Source organism: Sus scrofa, chromosome 2 (genome assembly GCF_000003025.6).
Source record: "Sus scrofa isolate TJ Tabasco breed Duroc chromosome 2, Sscrofa11.1, whole genome shotgun sequence".
Classification (NCBI taxonomy): domain Eukaryota; kingdom Metazoa; phylum Chordata; class Mammalia; order Artiodactyla; family Suidae; genus Sus; species Sus scrofa.
Window position 1 is genome coordinate 123,311,954 of NC_010444.4, and position 21,435 is coordinate 123,333,388.

The 21,435-nt window shown below is 38.1% G+C and overlaps 1 protein-coding gene across 3 annotated transcripts in view; it reads left to right on the forward strand.

Moving 5' to 3' along the window:
- The window catches only part of HSD17B4 (hydroxysteroid 17-beta dehydrogenase 4), an 87,942-nt gene continuing 67,998 nt past the window's right edge, over window positions 1,492-21,435 (forward strand). Inside the window, 7 exon segments of one of the 3 annotated variants that reach the window (NM_214306.1) lie at window positions 1,530-1,656; window positions 5,640-5,693; window positions 14,991-15,098; window positions 17,821-17,880; window positions 18,964-18,985; window positions 19,088-19,134; window positions 20,640-20,724. In NM_214306.1, coding sequence (NP_999471.1) covers window positions 1,599-1,656; window positions 5,640-5,693; window positions 14,991-15,098; window positions 17,821-17,880; window positions 18,964-18,985; window positions 19,088-19,134; window positions 20,640-20,724 — 434 coding nt within the window. In that variant the 5' untranslated portion in view covers window positions 1,530-1,598. 3 annotated transcript variants of the gene reach the window in all.

Consider the following 21,435-nt stretch of genomic DNA (forward strand, 5'->3'; position numbering starts at 1 on the left):
TGGGGCAAAATGACCTTTTCATGATGTAAACATTTCTCTGGAGTAATCTTGCTTAACATGTTTTAAGCTCAAAATTTAAACACCTAAATGTGATCTGACTGATTCTGCTTACTTTCGTGAACTTACCTCCACCTCTGTCAAGCTAGTACTTCTACTTCTATTACCTATAATATCCTCTATTTGCAAAGCACACTTCTTAAGTCTGTCATCTCCTTTGGAAAGTTTTCCCCTTTTCTCACCGGAAGGGAAAGGGTTTGTTTATTTCGGCACAAGTCTTAGCATGCTGTACTGTAGGTAAAGTTATACCACCTAATTTTGAATAGCTCAGGGACACCTTATTTTTCATCTGTAAACTTGTGCTTACTACCCCTAGGTGCTTAATAATATGACTATATTCAACCCCCAAAAGCAAAAGTTATTTAGAATCACCCCTGGACATTTTTTTTTTTTTTTTTTGTCCCTTGATATTTTGTGGCCAAGACTATTGCCCCAGAATCATACCCCTTCCCCTTCCTTGAATGGAAACCAGTTGCTCTAGTCTAAGTTTCAGGAGGAAGCTGCAAAGAGAAAAACAAGTACAGGTTAGAACAAACCAGGTGCCAGAGAACATTTGACTTCCAGTAGACTTTTAGCCTCATTATACATTCATTGCAATAGATTAGCACACTAAATGACACCTACCAGTGCTTTGTCCCTTGACAATTACCACAGCAACAATGGGAAAGGCCCATACGAAGACTACGAAGACTACGGAGGAGTGTTCTTTCAGTTCTGGATCCGAAGTACATCGATGTTCTTGGTTAAGTCATGACTGAGTATTCCTCCCACTTTTCCTAATTACCTCCCTTTTATCTCCATCGTCCTACATGTGTGGTGTCTCCATCTGAATTGGGTTTAGAAATTGATTTGTGACCTAAGTTTCCGCTTCTCCATTCTTTGGTGATTAAATAAAGCTCGTGCTGTTCCAGTTTCAACATCGATTTCATTATTGGCTGTGTGAAGCCAAGTGGAAAAAGAAAACCTTCCTGGCAGAAACAAGCGGTCTTGGCCAGTCTCAGACTCCAGGACCGGTAGAGTCAATCAATTCCATTTGGGATGTCAGCGTGGGGGCTCAGTACTTTGCATTTTTGACAGTTCCCAGAGGTCCATTCTGAGAAATCTTTTACCCATTGGTCAGAGTACCTCTACTTCTCAGGAGCTATTTTTGAAAGCTACTTAAGGATAGGGGCTGCATCCTCGCCAAGATCCAGAAAACGCTTGTTGAGTGAATGACAAAGGGACGGGTGAATGGATAAATACAAGGTCGGCCCAGTCAGCCATTTTACCACAAAGGTCCCATCAGCTCCCTTTACTTCCGCAGCAGAACTAGCCCTTTCAACCCAAGCCTCCTGGGCAGGGTCCAGCAGCGCCTGGAGGCACGGTGGACTACATTTCCCAGAGTTCCAAGGGATTGGCCGCGCAGGCGCACTTGGAAAAATACTACGTCACTCTCTTACCCAGAAACTGGCCGGTTAATGCCTTCGGCGCCGCTCCTCCTCGCCTCAGGTTTTCCCTGTCCGGCAGTGTGAGCTGTGCTGGTTCTTCTGCAGGCCGGACTTATGGCCTCGATGTTGAACTTCTACGGGCGTGTGGTGCTGGTCACCGGTGCCGGGGGAGGTAGGCATGCAAAGGTTGGAAGGCTGACGTCCGGGTCGCTCCTATCCCGGAGCACTCCTTTTCGGTCCCGCTGCTCTCGCAGCGGTGGCTGCGGTCTCAGCGTCGGGACTGCGGACAGCGGTGGCGGGGCAGCTAGCGGAGTGAGCGGCTGGATCCCCTGGGGGTGGTGGGAGGACGGACAACGACTGTCCTCCCGACGCCGAATCTGCTGAGGCGGGGGAGGTGGGGCTGGCCAGTCTTGAGTGGAGAGCCAGAAACTCCTGGTGCAGCCCCCACCCGTGTGGACTTCTCAGGGTTTAGGATCTTGCCTGAGGAGAGAGGCTTCGTTGGGCTGCGGGTTGCAGAACTAGGTGAAAGGTCTTTCAGGAGCTCATCCGTGAGTATCCATTGGGACTCTTCCTGCCAGTAGACTATCTAGGCCGCTTTAAGTCTTTTAAATGTGGTGGAAAAGCCGTCTGGGAGCTGCAGTCACCCCCGGTGTAGCAGATATGTCAGTCCCTTGCTTTTAAAAAGTCACTCATCCTTCCCTTTGTTGGATGATTTTAAGTTCTTTAGAGGGCCTTCCTTAAAAAGAAAAAAAAAAAAATCTGATTGGATTCCTCCTGGTTGGACTTTGTATGTATATCAAGCCAAGCACCATATTGACTAGTCCACTGGAGTCTTGGCGTGGGTTGTGAACTCAGTGCCTGATAAAGGACGTAATTGAGAGTGTCATGGGGACAGCAGGAGCTGAGGAGCAGAGGCCTTTTTGACATGGGCCAGATCTTCCTGTACTTCCGAAGCAAAATGGTGATTTGTTATGAGAAATAACCCTATTTTTAAAGGACAGAATTAAAACAAACCAGTCATACCCACGCGAATGCTTTGCGTTGAGGTTTTCTATTTTTACCACCAATACACGACCTCTCCGACCTCCAAGTGCAGGGATCTTGGTCTTAATTGATCCCCCACTGGTAGTGCCTTATGGATTTAATGAAGAATTAATTTGAATTGTATGTTAAAAATCACAAACAATGGAATTCTGTCAGTTAATTCATTTGTACCTTCACATCTCCATTAATAAAGTAAATTCTTATGCTTCTGTTCAGAAAAATGTCTTTAGTATTAGTTGGTAGCCAAGTATTTTGTACCTGTAGCTAAATACTTCATTCTAAAATGATCATTCATTCTAAAATGATCCGTTTTGGAAAAACATTTTGTTTACACTTTGACGGAATGGAAATAAGGAATGTGTCTCCTGTTTTAAATCTCTTTTGACAGTGAGTGATCCACACTATGAAATACATTTTACACCAAGACCTGGTGTGTGTGTGCACACCCCGCCATCTATATTTGAAAGAAATTCATGACGTGGTGCATAGTAAATGCAGTGCACTTTGAACTTTTCTGCTTCTTTCATTGAGAAATACAGATTGCAGTCCACTAAATTGATTTTGTGAAGTATTAATGAGTTGTGGCTTGACAGTTATGAATTTAGCATCTCCTGTTCATAAACAGATTTGTATTTTAAAGAGCCTGGATTATGGTACAATTACTGGCCATTAGACTTGAATACTATCTGAGGGTGGAATATAATTTTGTGGTAAATTTGAGACTGTTGTAAGGTCCACACTAGGCCATCATTTATGAGAGATTGAGATCTAATTCCAATCTAATTCAGGACAAAGGCTGTTGTCCTTGAGGTCTTACAGTTGTGATTTGAGAATACCTACCTAGAACTGAGGCATTGCTGAACATCCCAGGAGAATGTCCATGAGAGCCTCCCTGCCTGCTTGTCCTGGGTCTGAGTCTGGGAAGTAGTCCACCTCCAAACCACTCTTATTTTAGAGATGAACAGAAATATCTTTGCAGTATTCAGGTGCTGTTGTTTAGCTTGTAATTTTGAATAGTTTAATGGAAGACCCATAAGGAGTTAAGAATGGTCTAGGCTTCACGAAAACAATTTTGCCCTAATTGGTGGTATATTGGGAATTTGATTTGTTAGCTGACTGTAGCGTTGCTGGGGAAGTAACTGGGTGAGAGTGGTGGAGTTGGGCAATGGAAGAAGGAAGTCTGGCCATTATGAATTGGAGATGGTTATAAAATAGCAGCTTGTAGGTCTGGAGATTTTGAGAAGTGTGTGAGTAGTTGCAGATTCTAAAGTCGGGAGAGGCTTTGAGGTCCTTTGACTTCTGGTAAAGCTAGAAAATGAAGTAGTCCAGGGAGCTAGTCTCTGAGGCTCTGTTAAGTTGAAGGAGAGAGAAGTCCACTGCGAGAGCACTGAACAAACAGCTTGAGAAAAGAATCAGCTGAGATTTGACAGTGCTAAAAGGCCAAAAGGGAAATTGGAGAGAGAGGATGATTGACAATGAATTTGGATGTGAGAGGAAGTTAAGATAGGACCTAAAAGAGGATTAAGATAAAATAGAGGCTCTTGGATTTAACTTTTTGTTCATTTTGGCTGTAAAACTGTACTGGGCATTGTGGGAAATGCAAAAGAATGACATAACCTTAACTTTTAAGGACCTTCTAGTTTAGTTAGGGAGACAGACTGACACATAAAGTATTTAAATAATGTTTATGTAAATACAAATATAAAAACATGGGAGGATGCTTAGGTATCTGTTAATGGGCTAGTAGTATTAGAAAGAAACAGGGAAGAGAATGTCACTTTTAATTTTGTATACAGATTTCTGTACAGTTTGCATGGGCCTTTATGATAAAAGTGGATTACTTACATATCTTTTGAGAAAATTGTATAGCTTGGTTTTGTGGTAATTCTCTGATTAACCTAGATCAATCTTTACTAGAAACCTACCCTGCGTCTTTCATCTGATAAGTTTTACTTTGTTACTATAATTTTGTGTGTGTGTTCTGATCATGAGTACTTGATTTCTATAAGAACCTCATGTTTAGAATAAGTGCTTCAGCCTTGATCTGATAAAATATGAGGCGACTTAAATTATTAGCTAGATTCCCTCTCATCCAGAGTGGATTAAACTATAAAATAAATTATTTGGTGATTTTTAATTTTGGAAAACTTTTTATTTTGGCTTGTTTTTAGAAGAGCCTGATAGTTTAGCCATCTCAGTTTGTTATTTGTTTACTTTTTATCAATTAATTTAAACTGAATTTATTATTTATTAAATTTATTAATTTAAATTAAATGTATTAGTTACATTAAAAAAACCTGTATGTGTTAAACAATTTAAACAATGCAAAAGTAAGCTTTCCACCCCTTGTTGCTAGTCACACAATTCTGTACCCAAGAGGTAACCACTAATTGCCATTCTCTTATGTATATAGTCTTCCCGAAATGTTTTATGCCTATAAAATTTATGTAGCTGTGTATCCATTTTTGGATGTATAAATTTACATCTCTTATCTCTGAGTATGAATTAAATATTTCCTGTGTGTGGTGATTATACAGTCAAAGTTCACAGCAGGATGTAGAAACTACTATATATTTAAAACAGGAAAGGATTTAATATAGACAATTGGGTTTTAAGCAGTTCCTCTTGGAATTCCTCATGGAACAATTTGAAACTGGTCTGTAAGTGGAGCTACTACCTCTTGAGGCTGCCATTGGAACTGCCACAGCCCAAATAGTCGCTGGACCCAGGGTCTAGAGAATGGAAGCTGCCATCCAGAGATTAGGGAGCTAGATCTAGACACCTCTACTGTATCTACTTAATATCTGGGAAGCTTCAAGAAATCAGCTTCTTAAACAACAGCAATAGCCAAAAGTCACAGTAAGGTGGCTTCTGCCTCATTCCTTCCTTCCAGATTCCATGCAAATATGTTTAATGGTGGAAAATGTAGTTGTAAGCTTTCCAATCCCTGCAAGTAGAAGAGGATGAAGTAAAGGCTGAGAGTACCACTGAAGACTGTACTCTTGTAATGTAGATGTTCACCATTTACTTTACAATTGGGATTGAGTCGAGTGGACCAAAAAATTATGCTACCATTTGCTTAACTTTCTGATTTATTGTTTTCTTCAATAGGATTGGGCCGAACCTATGCCCTGGCTTTTGCAGAAAGAGGTGCATCAGTTGTTGGTAAGTGGATATATTTTTTTTTCCATTCAGTGGCTGGGAACTAAAATACTGTCTTCACAAACCAGTCACCTTTGTATTTACATCCAGTAATTTGTCAAGGTCAAATTTCATCACTGTGTTTTCCTTCTTCCAGCAAAAAAAAAAAAAAAAAGGTTCCCTCTTGGGGCTGACTTAGTAACTTATTTCTTAAAGTAAACGAGGTTCTCAGAATTTGCATCCTAACAGAATTGAAAAAGATGGGTCAGCACTCATTATATAAAAGGAAATTCTTGAATTTGGTGTATTGTGGGCTGTAATTTTTCAATGTAGAAGGCTGGTGCATGATGAGTCCTTGTAAATACATTGTTAGGGTAAGAAATAAGTGCATTTTTATAACTGGAAGTTTGGAATCACGGAATCCGAAGTATGTTTTTTTTGTTTGTTTGTTTTTGTTTTTGTTTTTTTAATCTTGTTTCATCAAAAATTTTCAGCAGGAGTTCCCATCATGGCGCAGTGGAAATGAATCCCAATAGGAACCATGAGGTTGCAGGTTCGATCCCTGGCCTCGCTCACTGGGTTAAGGATCTGGCATTGCCATGAGCTGTGGTTTAGGTCACAGACGTGGCTTGGATCCTGTGTTTCTGTGGCTCTGGTGTAGGCCTGTGGCTACAACTCCGATTGGACCCCTAACCTGGGAACCTCCTTATGCCACGAGTATGGCCCCAAAAAGCAGAACAAATTTTTTTTCAAAAATTTAAAAAATTTTTACAACAGTTTTTAAATTTTTTTTTTTTTTTGGTGTCTTTTTGCCTTTTCTAGGCCTGCTCCTGATGCATATGGAGGTTGGCAGGTGAGGGGTCTAATCGGAGCTGTTGCCGCTGGCCTACGCCAGAGCTACAGCAACGTGGGATCCGAGCCACGTCTGTGACCTACACCACAGCTCATGGCAACACCAGATCCTTAACCAATGAGCAAGGCCAGGGATCAAACCCACAACCTCGTGGTTCCTAGTCGGATTTGTTAACCACTGAGCCACGATGGGAACTCCCAGTTTTTAAAATTTTTAATTGAAGGGGCATTTTCATGAGTTTATGTTGGGGGAGGGTGAGTTGAATATGCTGTATTTTATAATGCTCAAGGTGGGAGGTTTTAATAATGTAAGTCGTTTGCAGTGCTTGGTGTACTTGACAGTTGGTGTAGACAGGAGTGTCTGCAGCCAAGCCTTTGTGGGGAATGTTTAAATGAGTGCTCAGTGCCAGGTAGGGACATAGGGCAGATGTATGGCCCAGTAGTTCTTATTCCTGGACTGAAATTGTTGGCCCACAGTAACCTCCCAATCTCAGTTTTCCTACATCTAAGTAGGGAATACACAGAGAAAAATTTTCCCCAGTTTGTTTATGGAGATATGTATAACAAAAGAGTAAACAGGCAGCCAGGTTTTCTAAACAAAGAAAACCAAGGCAGGATATTTAATATACTCTTCTCTCTCAGTGTGGATATGTAGCTTATCTTTATGAAAGGGTCACAGAGACCTTGGATGTTCCTTGTTTAATGTCATAACCATTGTCTGTTAAATCAGTTTGCTTTTTGTGCCAAGAACATACTTTGACATTGCGGTATTTGGCCAGGGGGTATGTAGTTGAGGCCTTCTTTGCCACATTTTCCCATGAATATTTCATGCCAAGGTCTAAAGTCTTTTTTTTTTTTTGCTGCTCTAGGGATGGCAGATGGAGTTCCTAGGCCAAGAATCAAATCCCACTGCACTGGGTCAGGGATCAAACTCATGTCTCTGCCGCTTCAGAGATATCATTGATCCATTTGTGCCACAGCAGGAGCTCTGAAGCACAATTATTGTTTTTTCTTTTCTTTCCTTTTTAAAAATATTGCTATTTATTTATTAATATTTTTACCTTATAATTATTTATTTATGTCTTTTCCACTCAGTTCCTTAGGTTCAAGGACCTCATTTTATCTTTTATATCTCCGTAAGGACCTAAAATACTGCCTTTTGTAAAGAAGATGCTTTGTTCATTGGTTCTTTTATTGTTTAACCTACTTTATTTTTTGGTGGGGGGAAAAAACCATTATGAATGACTGCCTACCATGTCCTGGGTGCTTTGCTCAAGGTCATATCAAAGTGCGGCTGAAGCCTTGTTGACTTAGGAGGCAGTAGTGGTGCAGAGAGGTTAAATTCTGGGTGTATTTTGAAGGTAGATATGGCAGGATTTGCTTATTTGCTAATGCGGGTTGAAAGGGACAAAGGAGGACAGAGTGTTTGTTTACTGAGATAGGAAAGATGGAAGGGAGGGCTGGGTTCATAGAGGGGCATTCCCAGTAGACTTTCAGATGGAGATATTAGGTAGGCAATGGGACTTAAGACTTTGTAGTTGGGGGGATAGGTTGAAGCTATATAAATATGACTATTTTCAGTTTCTAGGGGGTATTTAAAGCCAGGAGACTGGATCAGCTTACCCAGGTGGTGAGCACAGATAAACAGGAGAAGAGGTCCCAGAACTGAACTCTGGAGGACTCAGTCTCTCATTTTCTTCTTCCTTTTTTTTTTTTTTAAGCTCTGTACCTGTGGCATATGGAAATTCCCAGGCTGGGGGTCACATCAGAGCTGTACCTGCTGGCCTATAACCAGAGCAATAGCAACCCCAGATCTGTGTTGTGTCTGAGACCTTCACGGCAGCTCATGGCAATGCCGGATCTCCAACCCACTGAGTGAGGTCAAGGATTGAAACCAAGTCATTGTGGTTACTAGTCAGGTTCATTACTGCTGAGCCATAATGGGAACTCTTAAAGATACCTTTGATTTGTTCTTGTTGAGACAGATTAGGTCCCTTAAAGAAAACTAATTTAAGACATTGCTTTCTAAACTAACACTGAATTATGAAGGCCTTCAAATATTTAGGTACATTTATGGCCATTCGGGAAAAGATTCTTGATGAACTAGGGTGATTTTTTATTTCCACCAAACAGTGAAAGTAGTATGGCAACTCTGTGTTTACCCCTTTTTCCTTGGCTATCAGGAAGCTTCAAGGAAAACCTAACACTGTCCCCAACTAGAGTAACTACCAGTGGTGCATGCTGTCAGTAGGCTTCTCAGTCTCTGATATAACACTTTCTTAACTTTTCTAATCTTTAATAGTACTTGAACATGCATTTTATATTTAAGGCATTTTAAATACTTTTTCGTAGCAGTTTCGTAGCAGTTAAGACATAAACAGTGTATAGGAAGAAATCTCTATTGGGCCCACAGCTCTAAAATCAATGAAATGATTCTTAATGCTTTCGTTTGCTATAGGAAACTTTGTCAGGATTGGAGGAAAACCATCAAGCATAGAAAACAGAAATGTCTGGAAGGACATCCAAAAAATGGTTAATAAGAGTTATCCCTAAGAGAGACTGGGATAGTGCAATGGTTAGAAAAGACTTTCTGAATCTGCAGGGTTTGAATTTCTTAAAAGCATTTTAAAAAAGGTAAATAACTTCTTCAAAAACAAATATTGCTCTTTTTATATACTTCTTGGATTACTCATTGAAAAGGATATCGGTTATATAATCAATAGATATAAAAGTTGTTTTGATTTTGTAGTATTGGAACCACCATTTATTTATTTATTTATTTTTAATTTTTTTTTTGTCTTTTTGCCTTTTCTAGGGCCACTCTGGCGGCATATGGAGGTTCCCAGGCTAGGGGTCGAATCGGAGCTGTAGCCACTGGCCTACATCAGAGCCACAGCAACGCGGGATCTGAGCCTCGTCTGCGACCTACACCACAGCTCACAGCAACGCTGGATCCTTAACCCAATGAGCAAGGCCAGGGATCGAACCCGCAACCTCATGGTTCCTAGTTGGATTCATTAACCACTGCTCCACGACGGGAACTCCCACCATTTATTTTGGAAATAAGAGTAATTTTTAGATGTGTCACTGATGATAGATGTGACTCAGCTGGTGTCAAATCTTTGGATTGAATAAATATACAGATATGTGTAAGCATAGTTATGAAGCATTATTCAAATACAAAGCATTATAACATTATTACTCTTGATAATTAAGTGGCAGGTTTGAAACTGCTGTATGAAAATTTCCCTCAGTGAGCTACAGAAAAAAGTAGGAACTATCTATAGTAAATTGAAGCAGGAAAGTGAGGCCAGACTTCAAGGCATCCTGAAAGTTAGGCAGTGAATAATAGGGTTCCACTAGGGCAGATTTTGAGCAAGAGAAGACATAGTATAAAGGTTCTTTTACGGCCGTTAACCAGCAGCAGTCTGCTAATGGCCTGGAGAGGTTAATATTGGAGGGAAAAGACTGCTGGGGAGGAAACTGCAGTAATCTGGGTATGAAATGATGGTATAAGAAAGGAATGGCCATGAGCAAGTCCTCACAAGAACTGGAAACTCCTCAGTGTAGAAACTATATTAAGAGCCCAAAGCATCTAGCACAGTGCTGAATACAGAGTGGGAACATGATAAACATTTTGAAGAATATAATTGATGACAAGACCTGGTGGCTCAATGGCATGTGCTGTTTAGAAATGGGAGAAAGGCAAGAGTACCTGGGAGGTAAATCATTCAGCAAAGTGATGCTGAGAAGGTGGGACAGTTTGATGAAGATGATGATCAGTTCGATTTGAATTTCACTCTGGCCCTGTCAAACTGAAAGTGATGTATATTTTCTCAGCTGGTTTCCCAGCCCTGATATCAGGAGACCCATCATATGTTTCTTGCTCTAGTCTTTGGAGCCAATAGTTAGAGAAGACTGGGCTGAGGGTAGAAAGAACAAGAAAACCAGCTTTGAAAGCAAAGTTCTTAGGGCAAATAGGATTACTAAACACAATTCCAGATTGCTCAATCTGGTTTATGTAACAAAACGCTGAAAAACAGGGCATCTTATTCATCAAATAATATGAATGCTCAGATGTTAGGTCTGTTTCTTAACATTTCAACATAGGAATTTATAATTTGCAACACTCATGACAAAGGATTAAAATCTTTTATAAAAAAAGGACGTGCCAGAAAAGCACCCAAATGAAATGTGATTTAGGTAGGCAAAACAATAACAAATATAAATGACCAATAAGCCTATTATAATAAAATATTACCTTACTAGTGGTCAAAGAAATGTAAAGTAAGATGAGCTACAATTTATAATTTGTAGCTCATCTTACAAATTATAAACAATTGTTTAATTGTTAAACTGAAAAGCATGATAATGTCCAGTATTGTGAGGATTTGGCGAAACAGGTGTTCTCTCTACACATGGTCCTTATCTTAGACTATAGCTGACAACTTAGTACTTTGTGTTTAGGTATCAATTTCTCTATTTATAGAGTACTTTTATCGGTTCTAAGAGTGTTTTAGAATCCTCTGGATCCGTATATTTCTGCCCTAGTGGTTGGCATATAGCAAGTGTTAAGTAAAATATCAGGATCGTTTTTTAGTAAGAAAATTTATGTAGGTTTAATAGACTATCCAAGTCACTGATATATTTAAAATGACAGAAATAGGCAAAAGGTTTTACAGTTCACAAAAAAAAAATTCTTAAGAGCTATAAACTGAATTTTATATGGAGGATTTACAGATATATTACATTTGAGAATATTTTGATGGTTTCAGCTGAAAATATTGTTTTTTTTCATAATATTACTATTTTTACTGCCTGTTTTAAAGATATTTGTTTGACTGGGATGGCTGATTTATTGTTTCTTCTATATTCTCCCCAAGCAAATGTGAATTCTATTTTTTAGGTGGAAATAATTCAAATAAAAGAAATTTGTTTACAACCTTAGAGAACAGAATGGCATTATGGTATGTCCAGGAATTAGTGAGGATTTTGCCTTTTCATACAGCCTTGGAGCCTGGACAAGCCTCAGTGTCTGGAACAAGTTACCTAACCTTTCCTAAACAGTTTCCTCTTCTGTGAAAATAGGAAAGCTGTTTCTGCCAAACTCCTAAAGAGGTGTATGGAAATAAAGTGCAGAAATGTATATAGTGGGTCTTTGAAAATGTAAGGTATGCACATACCAGTATAAGATGGTAATGGTATTTTAAAAAATTATTCTATTATTACAGTTATAATTTTAGTTATACATTAAGCAGTAGCAGTGTCACATAGTCTGGATACATTTATCTTTGTATACAATTGCAAAAAGTCTTTTAATATTGTTGCTATCCAAGCCTTTCATTGTGAACCAGTGCTTTTCTAGTTAGGTTGTAATCCTGCCATATAGGTCTGGTGATGGTGGCACAACTGAATGGGGACAGTGTTAAATTTGTGCTTTCCAACAAAGAGACTTATCTTGAATAAATCTATTCTGATACTGTTTTCACTGCATGTCACTGATCATAGTAAGTTAGCTAGGCTTCAGTGCTTACCTTTGGTTACACTTGATTGCACTTTGAACAGTTTCCACTTGGGGGTAGTATTTCATTGCATGATTGAGCAATTCTTTGCTTAAACACTGGCTTTGTCAATTTGCTTTTGAACTTTTCCTTGCTCAGTTAAAAAGGGTCGTAAAAGGCTGTTAGCTGCATGTCTTAAAATGTTGGTATTTTTACTGATTGTTTCCTGTCATTTGGGTAATTGTATGGAAATTTAATAGGAATGTAGTCTTGAGAATCTGTTTTACACTTAAAAAAAAAAATTTCTGAAGGATTATGTAAGCCCTTCCCCATTATTTTGTGTCTTTGCAGCATTTTTTTTTTATTTGCAGTGAGACTGATAAGACTATCTTATTAGAAAAAGTATATCCCAGTCCACATTTTGAAAAACTCATTTCCTTTAAATGTAAAAACATATTTGGAAATGAGCCAGAAAGACAAAGACAAATACCATATGATATCACTTATAACTGGAATCTAACATCCAGCACAAATGAACATCTCCTCAGAAAAGAAAATCATGGACTTGGAGAAGAGACTTGTGGCTGCCTGATGGGAGGGGGAGGGAGTGAGAGGGATTGGGAGTTTGGGCTTAGCAGACACAATTTAGAATAGATTTACAAGGAGATCCTGCTGAATAGCATTGAGAACTTTGTCTAGATACTCATGTTGCAACAGAACAAAGGGTGGGGGAAAAATGTAATTGTAATGTATACATGTAAGGATAACCTGACCCCCTTGCTGTACAGTGGGAAAATAAAAAAAATTATAAAAAAAAAACCAAAACATATTTGACTAACTGATTTGAAGTGTTAGGCATTAGCTTTTTTGTATATCATCTCTTTGTCTCCTTTACTACCCAGCCCCACTTGCATCCTTCATCCTCATCCCCCCCTTAGAGAGCTATTCCTCAAAAGAAAAAAAAAATCTTTTTTTTAAGGTATGGTAGTTATCAATTTGATAATATTAAATGATTTTAAATTTTAGTATATGCCTCCATGCCATTTATCAATTAGTGACCTTTTGTTATATTCCTCATAGTATATACAACAACCCTAAAAAGTGATTATTCTGTAGTGCAAATTAATTCTTTGTCCCAAGTATTTGTCTTAAATTCTATTTTTTCCAAGTTATTTGGCATTGATATGTATATCTTTTCATCTGTTTTTTTTGCGTGTTATTTTGTAATTTTACCTTAAATTATTATGTAAATTAACTGTTATTTGTCCCTGTTATTTAGTTGTGGTGGCCTTTATACACTTGATGGTTAAATTGGTGCATTAGAATAGTTACCTTATACTTAACTTAAAATAGATTATTAGCTCTTTGAGAATAGGCACCATTCTTATATATCTGTGTGTCTCTCTGTAGATTTCCTTACAAACAGTAAATGCTCAATTAATGTTTGTATTTATATAATTGGATATAGGGGGATGTTAGGTGGTGTGGTCAGTTGTTAGACATATAAATTACATATGGTCTAAATTGGTGACAACACATATTAGTTGTTAATGTAATTTTTGATGTCTTTCAGTACTTTTTACTTCTTTCATGGTAGACTATGACACAATGTATTTTATGAAAATTCACAAGTGTGCTTCTCTGAGAGTTCTATGTATATGTTTTTTTTTTTGCTTTATAGGGCTGCTCTTTTTTTTTTTTTTTTGCTTTTTAGGGCTGCATCTTTGACATTTGGAAGTTCCCAGGGGTCTAATCAGAGCTACAGCTGCTGGCCTTCATCACAGCCACAGCAACATCTGTGACCTATTCCACAGCTCGTAACAACGCCAGATCCTTAACCCACTAAGCGAGGCCAGGGATTGAATCCACAACCTCATGGTTCCTAGTTGGATTCATTTCCACTGCACCATGATGGGCACTCCTGAGAGTTCAATATTGTACTCTTTTTTTTTAATCATCGTTCGTATAAACAAAGGCTTTCTTAACATTGAGATGATATTTCACATTATGTATTAAATCTTTTTTTTTAAATTGTAGTAAAAACTCTTTAATATGAGAGCTACACAGCACATTTTTAAGTGTACAGTGCAGTATTATTAACTCTAGGCACTATGTTGTACAGCAGATAAGATCTCTAGAACTTATTCACCTTGCATTATTGAAACTTAATGTTTATTGATTAGCAACTCTGCATTTTCTCTTCCCCCTCATTTCTGTAGCCACCATTGTACTTTCTGATTTTATGACATTGACTAATCGAGGTACTTTCATGTAAATGGAATCATGCAGTGTTTGGCTTCCTGTGACTGGGTTATCATATTGTCGAAATTCATCATTGTTGTTACCTATTGCAAAATTTTCTTGTTTTGTTTTTTTTTTTTTCTTTAAGGCTGGATAATACTCCATTGCTTGTGTACACCACATTTTCTTTATCTGTCAATATTTAGATTTTTTTTTCTACGTCTTGGTTATTGCGAGCGGTGCTGCATGAATATTGGAGAGTTGCTGTCTCTTCAGTTCCTGATTTTAATTCTTTTGAATAAATACCCCTAAGTGGGATTGCTGTGTCATATGGTGGTTCTGTTTTTAATTTTTTGAAGAATGTCCATATTGTTTTTCTGTGTCTTAATCATAAAAGTGTTTTTTTTTCTTTTTTCTTTCTTTTCTGTTGCTAAAAGTGGGTTGAATCATGTCCTTTTTCTTTCTCTTTCCAAAAAAGGAGAGGTATTGCACAGTTAAAAATTTCATGACATGAACCCATGTTTCAGTATTTTTGCTGCTTCATATCTATATTTAAAAACAAAGAGGCATGTTTTTAAAGTACATATCTCATGGTGTGTTCAGTAAGATAGGAATGAGGTGGAAGAAATTTGGTAGATGATTGAAGAGATGCACTAATAATAGAATTTTATTTCCAACTCATATTTTTAAGGCTAGAACTGAATTCTTATTTATTTTTGCATTGCAGTGAATGATCTAGGAGGGGACATGAAGGGAGTTGGTAAAGGCTCCTTAGCTGCTGATAAAGTTGTTGAAGAAATCAGAAGGAAAGGCGGAAAGGCAGTGGCCAACTATGGTATGGTATTTTATTTTATTTTTATTTATGTATTTATTTATTTTTCTTTTTTTCTTTGCCTTTTCTAGGGCCACTTCTTGCGGCATTTGGAGGTTCCCAGGCTGGGGTCCAATCGGTGCTATAGCCTCCAGCCTATATCAGAGCCACAGCAACGCGGGATCCAAGCTGAGTCTGTGACCTACACCACAGCTCATGGCAACGCCGGATTCTTAACACTCAATCCTTGATCCATTGAGCAAGGCCAGGGGTCGAACCGCAACCCCATGGCTCCTAGTCGGATTCGTTAACCACTGTGCCACAGTGGGAACTCCTGGTAACGGTATTTTAGAGAACTACACTGTTCTTTTATTTTTCCTCAACTAATGCTATTTCCTCATGTTTATAACCATTGAGCAAATATCTCAGCATTCCAATTTAATAATGAAGTTAAGATTTTATCTATGTCTGCCCAAGATGTTTGGCAATGTATTTTATATAATATGTGAGACTTTAAAACTTTTCATGTAGATTATTTCGTGAGTCTTACCTTTTATTCAGTTTTTTATTTAATATTTTTATTAATGATGACATGATATAATTAGTACATTGTTGTAGATATGGATTTGAATATGTTCTTGTTCTTAAAAGATAGCTGAAAGGCTTATGTGTTTCTACAGAATAACATGAACTTCTTTTTAAAATTGTTTTTTAAAAATATTTCTTAAAGTGATACAGTGTTAAGTGAAATGTCCTGTTTCTGTACCCCGCCTTCATATTCCATTCTGCACAAGTAATCATTCTTTTTTTTTTTTTTTTTTTTTTTGGCCGTACCCGCTGCACATGGAGGTTTCCAGGCTAGGGGTCAAATCGGCACTGCAGCTGCCGGCCTGCACCACAGCCACATTAACATGGGATCCGAGCCTCGTCTTCTGCCTACACCATAGTTCACCACAAAGCCAGATTCCCCACCCAGTAAGCAAGGTCAGGGCTCGAACCACATCTTCATGGATACTAGTCAGTTTGTTTTCACTGAGGCACAGTGGGAACTCCCCAGTCATCATTCTTATCTTTTTAACAACTTAAGAGTCAAAGTTAGGCATTAAAAATAAAGCCACTAGAAAAATAGCAAATACAACCTTTATATTTGATGTGTTGATTTTAATAGTATTTATAAGGAACCTTCTTTTGTTTCTCTCTCTCTCTCTTTTTTTTTTTTTGCCCTGCAGCATATGGAGTTCCCAGGCCAGGTGTAAGGAACCTTCTTGGATAGTGTTACTTTAAAAGGTAGTGCTTACTAACTTTTCTGCAGATTAGATTGTGTTTATGGGTGAGGGAGAACATTAGATTCCAGTGACTTTATTTTGAAATTTTAGAGGAAAGGAAGTTGGATATGATTTGTTTTGAATGTTCAAGAGAGTAATGAGACCAGACATTTTAGTGTCTTCTTTTCACATTGAGGACCTAGAAAAATGTTCTCAACCTAAAAAAGAAAAATTCTGGGGCTTTAAAACCTTTTTTATAGAGATAAAAATTTCCTCACTGTTCCCTAGTTTTGATATACAAGTCAATCAGGATTCAGTCAGGGAAGCAGAAACCCCTTTCAGTTTTCTAAGCCTGGAGGTTTTATACAGAGAATTAGAGGCTTACCATTGAGAGGGCCTGGCTGGTACATGTCAGAAAAACTGTCAGTGACCATCTCAGCCTGCAACAGGTGATTCTCCAGAGCTCACGTAGATGTGCTGCCAAGCTTACATCTGCAGTCTACTCACAAGATTGCCTGCATCATCAATCTTACTCTACTTTTGCTGTTACTTTAAAGTGAGTATCTCTTTTGGCAGATCTAACTTAGGACCATATGGGTCCCAGGGAAGGGACCTGGCTCTTCCTGTGATTGCAGAGAATGTGGAAGGGGGCAGTGGTGATGTTGAATTGACCATTTGACATTCACCTCTGAGAAATGAACCCTTCTCTTGGGCTCATTAGCAGAATATAACTGAAGCTATAGTATTTTGTTGAGCTTTACTTTTTGTAGTTAGTGTTACAAAAGCACTGTGTTTGGAGTTCCCATCATGGCTTAGCGGTAATGAACCAGACTAGTGACCATGAGGACACGGGTTCGATCCCTGGCCTTGCTCAGTGGGTTAAAGATCTGGTGTTGCAGTGAGCTGTGGTGTAGGTTGAAGACGTGACTCATATCTGGTATTGCTATGGCTGTGGCATGGGCCAGCAGGTGCAGCTCCAATTTGACATCTAGCCTGGAAACTTCCATGCCGTGGGTGTGGGCCTAAAAAGACACACACACAAAAAAAAAAAGAAAAAAAAAAAAGAAAAAAAAAAGTTAAATAGAAATGGAATAAAGTTGAATATTCAATTTGTTGTACTAGCCACATTTTAAGCACCCAGTAGCCACATGTGGTTAGTGGCTACCATGTTAGACATTGTAGAAATAGGACATTTCCATCCTCACAGAAAGTCATATTAGGCAGTGCTTAGATATTATTTGTCAAATACTTATTATTTACTCCCTCTCCTTTTTTCTTTGTAAGTTAAAGAATCGTTTTAGGGATTAAATTTCTTTTGTAACATTAGATCTTCTATGTTTTAGTTTATTGTCTGCTTGCAACATAAATGTATTTTTCTTGGAAATGAATTCTTTTGAAGGAATAGTATCTGTCCTGTGCTCTGATCCACAGAATTTAGAAGTCATTTATAAAAGCTTTGTACTAATTTACCTTCCCCTCAGATTCAGTGGAAGCAGGAGAGAAGATTGTGAAGGCAGCGCTGGATGCTTTTGGAAGAATAGGTGATGTTTCTTTGAGTTTATGGTACCAGTAGAACAGTTGCTACCTTCCAATGAACTACTTTAAATTTTACTTTCTTGTATTAGAAACTTTTTTTTTTGTCTTTGCTGCACTTGTGGATCCCAGGCTAGGGGTCTAATCGGAGCTGTAGCCACTGGCCTGTGCCAGAGCCACAGCAACATGGGATCCCAGCTGATTCTGAGACCTACACCACAGCTCATGGCAATGCCGCATCCTTAACCCACTGAGCAAGGCCAGGGATTGAACCTTAGTCCTCATGGATGCTAGTCAGTTACGTTACTGCTGAGCCATGACAGGAACTCCCAGTCCCACATATTCTTCATAAGTAAAAGATTATTGAACCACTAGAGCGAAAATACCTGTGCTAGACCAAAAAAGCAGGGGAGCCGACCAAAATACAAAAGTTAATGTTTGTCACATTGTAAACATGTTGGGCTTATCAGCAGTAGTTTCCCTCTAGTAGTTCAATAATCTTTTATTTATTAAGAATATGGAAGTTCCTATACTGGCGCAGTGGTTAACAAATCCGACTAGGAACCATGAGGTTGCTGTTTCCATCCCTGGCCTAAAATAATTCCTTTTTTATAGTGAGAATGCAATTATGTGTTGAGATAGGCCATTGATTTAGTCTAATGGTTTCCTTTCTGGGCTTTTGACTTTTGAGTGGCAAGTTAACATTTACATTTTTAACTTTCTCACTAGGTTTTGAGGTTAAACGAGGGATGGCTTATGATTATCACTGAGTTCTAAGAACCTAAGAATTATGTGACTGATAATCTGTAAATAAGTTAATAGAATTTTGGCAGAAGTTAGAGAAAAAATTCGATATGTAGGTTTGAGAGGAAAGCACTGATATAATATGATACTTGTGCTTTTGTGAATCAGTTTTTTTGTTTTTTTTTTTTTGCTATAGGTATGAAATTTTGTTCTGATAGCACTTGTTATCTATTATATATATTTTTTCATCGGGGGAAAACTCTTCCTGAAAGAAATGTGAGTTGTAAGAGGGTACAAATTAACATGTTCGCTTTTATATTTGTGACTTGAATCTTTTTATATTATAGATGTTGTGGTCAACAATGCTGGGTGAGTATCTCTTTTTTTGTTTTCAGTGAAGTAATGTACATGCAAAAATTTTTTTTAAGTGTTTGCTTTCTCTTGTCAACATATATAATATCAATTTTTTAGAATTCTGAGGGACCGTTCCTTTAGTAGAATAAGTGATGAAGACTGGGGTAAGTTGTTTTAAATATATGTTCTCTGGGGAACATACTTATCCATTTAGCCTTCTAAATTTGATAAGTTTATACACTTAAGGGAAAACTTTATTCTCCTATTTTTGCTTCTGCTAATGAAAGTGATGAATAAGCTTTACAACTGAAAATGATGAACATTTGGAAGTAGTCCTTTTTTTAACATTTGAAAAAAATTGAAAAAAATTAAAAACTGTTATCAGAAGTTATCCCAACGCTTTTGTGCTTTTCATTTCTTTCCCCTTTTCTCTTTGCGGGGTTGTTAGCATTTTCTTGCAGCATTAGTTGTTTGTAACTGCCTTTTGTCTTTGGCTCTAAGAGTGTTTTTTGAATTTAGTTTAATTTTTTACTTTTTGGGCATTGTAAGTCTTATTTCAAGAGCAAGAGCAGGCTGTGGAAGAGATTCCGAGGCACTGAAAATGATGGAGATCTAAGAACTGGGGTGGGAAAAATCTAAATGTAGTTTAGAAGCTTCTAATAAGTAGGAAAATTTTCCATTAGGAATATCATGTTGGAAAGACTGAGTTTAGATAATGAGAAGTCACAGTTATGAAATTCCTTTTCTCTGCCCTTTTCTGCCCTTATTTGCATTGGCCCTCAGAACTAAAAGGAGCCTTGATGGCTGAGACAGTTGGCAGGCATGGATACCTGTGGTGAAATAAATCAGCTATTAGAGTGTATCACCAGAAGTTCTTTGAAAAGAAGCATGCTATCTTTATGACTTAGAATTAAGCAAAGTTTAGTTTCCTTTTCCATTTTAAAAATGACTGGGGTCAAAAAGGAGCTAAGAAAGATGTGTTGGCCATTTTCTTTGAGCTTAGTTAGGGCTAGAGTGTTTCCGCCTCAAGTCTTAACAGAATAAGTGTAAATCTAGAGTTTGTCTCTGAATCATTCCCTTAAGTTGCCTCTTGATTAGATTGGTATTTCTTTCCAAAAACAAATAGGCTTCTTTCTCTCTTTTTTTTCCCCCTCCCCTCCCGCTGTTTTCTACTTCTGCCCTGTCAACTCTCTCTAAGTCATTTGTAAACCCTGGTAAAAATTGGCGTATAGGGATATACTGAACACTTGATAAGCATTTCTTGATGATGAACTGAGTGGTTTTGATTATGCTTTAATTAATGTTTGTGTTGAGTCCCAATTATATATATTTAATTCTTGAGTATTTGTATTAGTTAATTTTTATGTAAAGTAAGTAGGCATCAATTAAAGATGGCCTTGTATTTAGATACTTGTAGATATCTTATTTAGGTGGCATTGTATTCATGATAAAATTGTAATCATAAATCACCATCAAAATCGTATGAATTATTAATTGGTTATGTAATTGAAACTAAAGCAAAAATGATTACTCAGTGTGCACTGTGACAGTTGATTTTGACTAGGTATAAGATCAACATCTTTATATAAACATATCATTGCTTGTGTTGATTCTGAGACATGCCTATCTAATTTTTGATAATATTCATAATAAACATTTCTTGTTTTAGATATGATCCAGAGAGTTCATTTGCGGGGCTCATTCATGGTGACTCGGGCAGCATGGGATCACATGAAGAAACAGAATTTTGGAAGGTAGGGTTGTGTGTGGCTGTCAGGGGGACCATGTTTGTGTGTAGGTTCTTGTGTACATAGAAGAAGAATTTCTCTGACACTGAAAAATGCACAATGTGTGGATTTTTATTGTGTTTGTTTTCTTTTTTTTTTCTTTTTTGGAAGCCCCACTGTATAAGGGGTTCCTAGGCTAGGGATCAGATCTGAGTCCCAGTTGTGACCTATGCTGTGGTTGTGGCTACACCAGATCCTTAGCCCACTGTGCCAGGCCTGGGATGGAACCTGTGTCCCAGCACTGCAGAGACACCTCTGAGCCCCATGTGCCATAGTAGGAACTCCTGCAGGGACTTTAAAAATGTGGTTTTGGCACACGCCTCCTCATAAAACTGGTGTCAGTCACAGATTAGATGAATTGGGCAATAGCTTATATATTTCTTATCACCTCCTGCTTTTCATTATTAATGATTTTCCTGCTGTTCTCTGACATTTTAGCAGTATAGACATTGAGGATTCAGCTGTACTTTATTCCCCAAAATATCCTTTTGTGTGTCCACTGACCAGCTGAGGAGAGATGAGTGGCTGTTTTCTCCTAGCTCGCTGGTCAACATGAGTTAGTCTTTATCAATGAGGAACCATAGGATTCTCATAGCTGTATCTACGTGACTCAGGTGTGGCAGACCTAGCACATAGCTCCATGTACTCATGTAAAGGCTATTCCTGTTAATTTAGGGT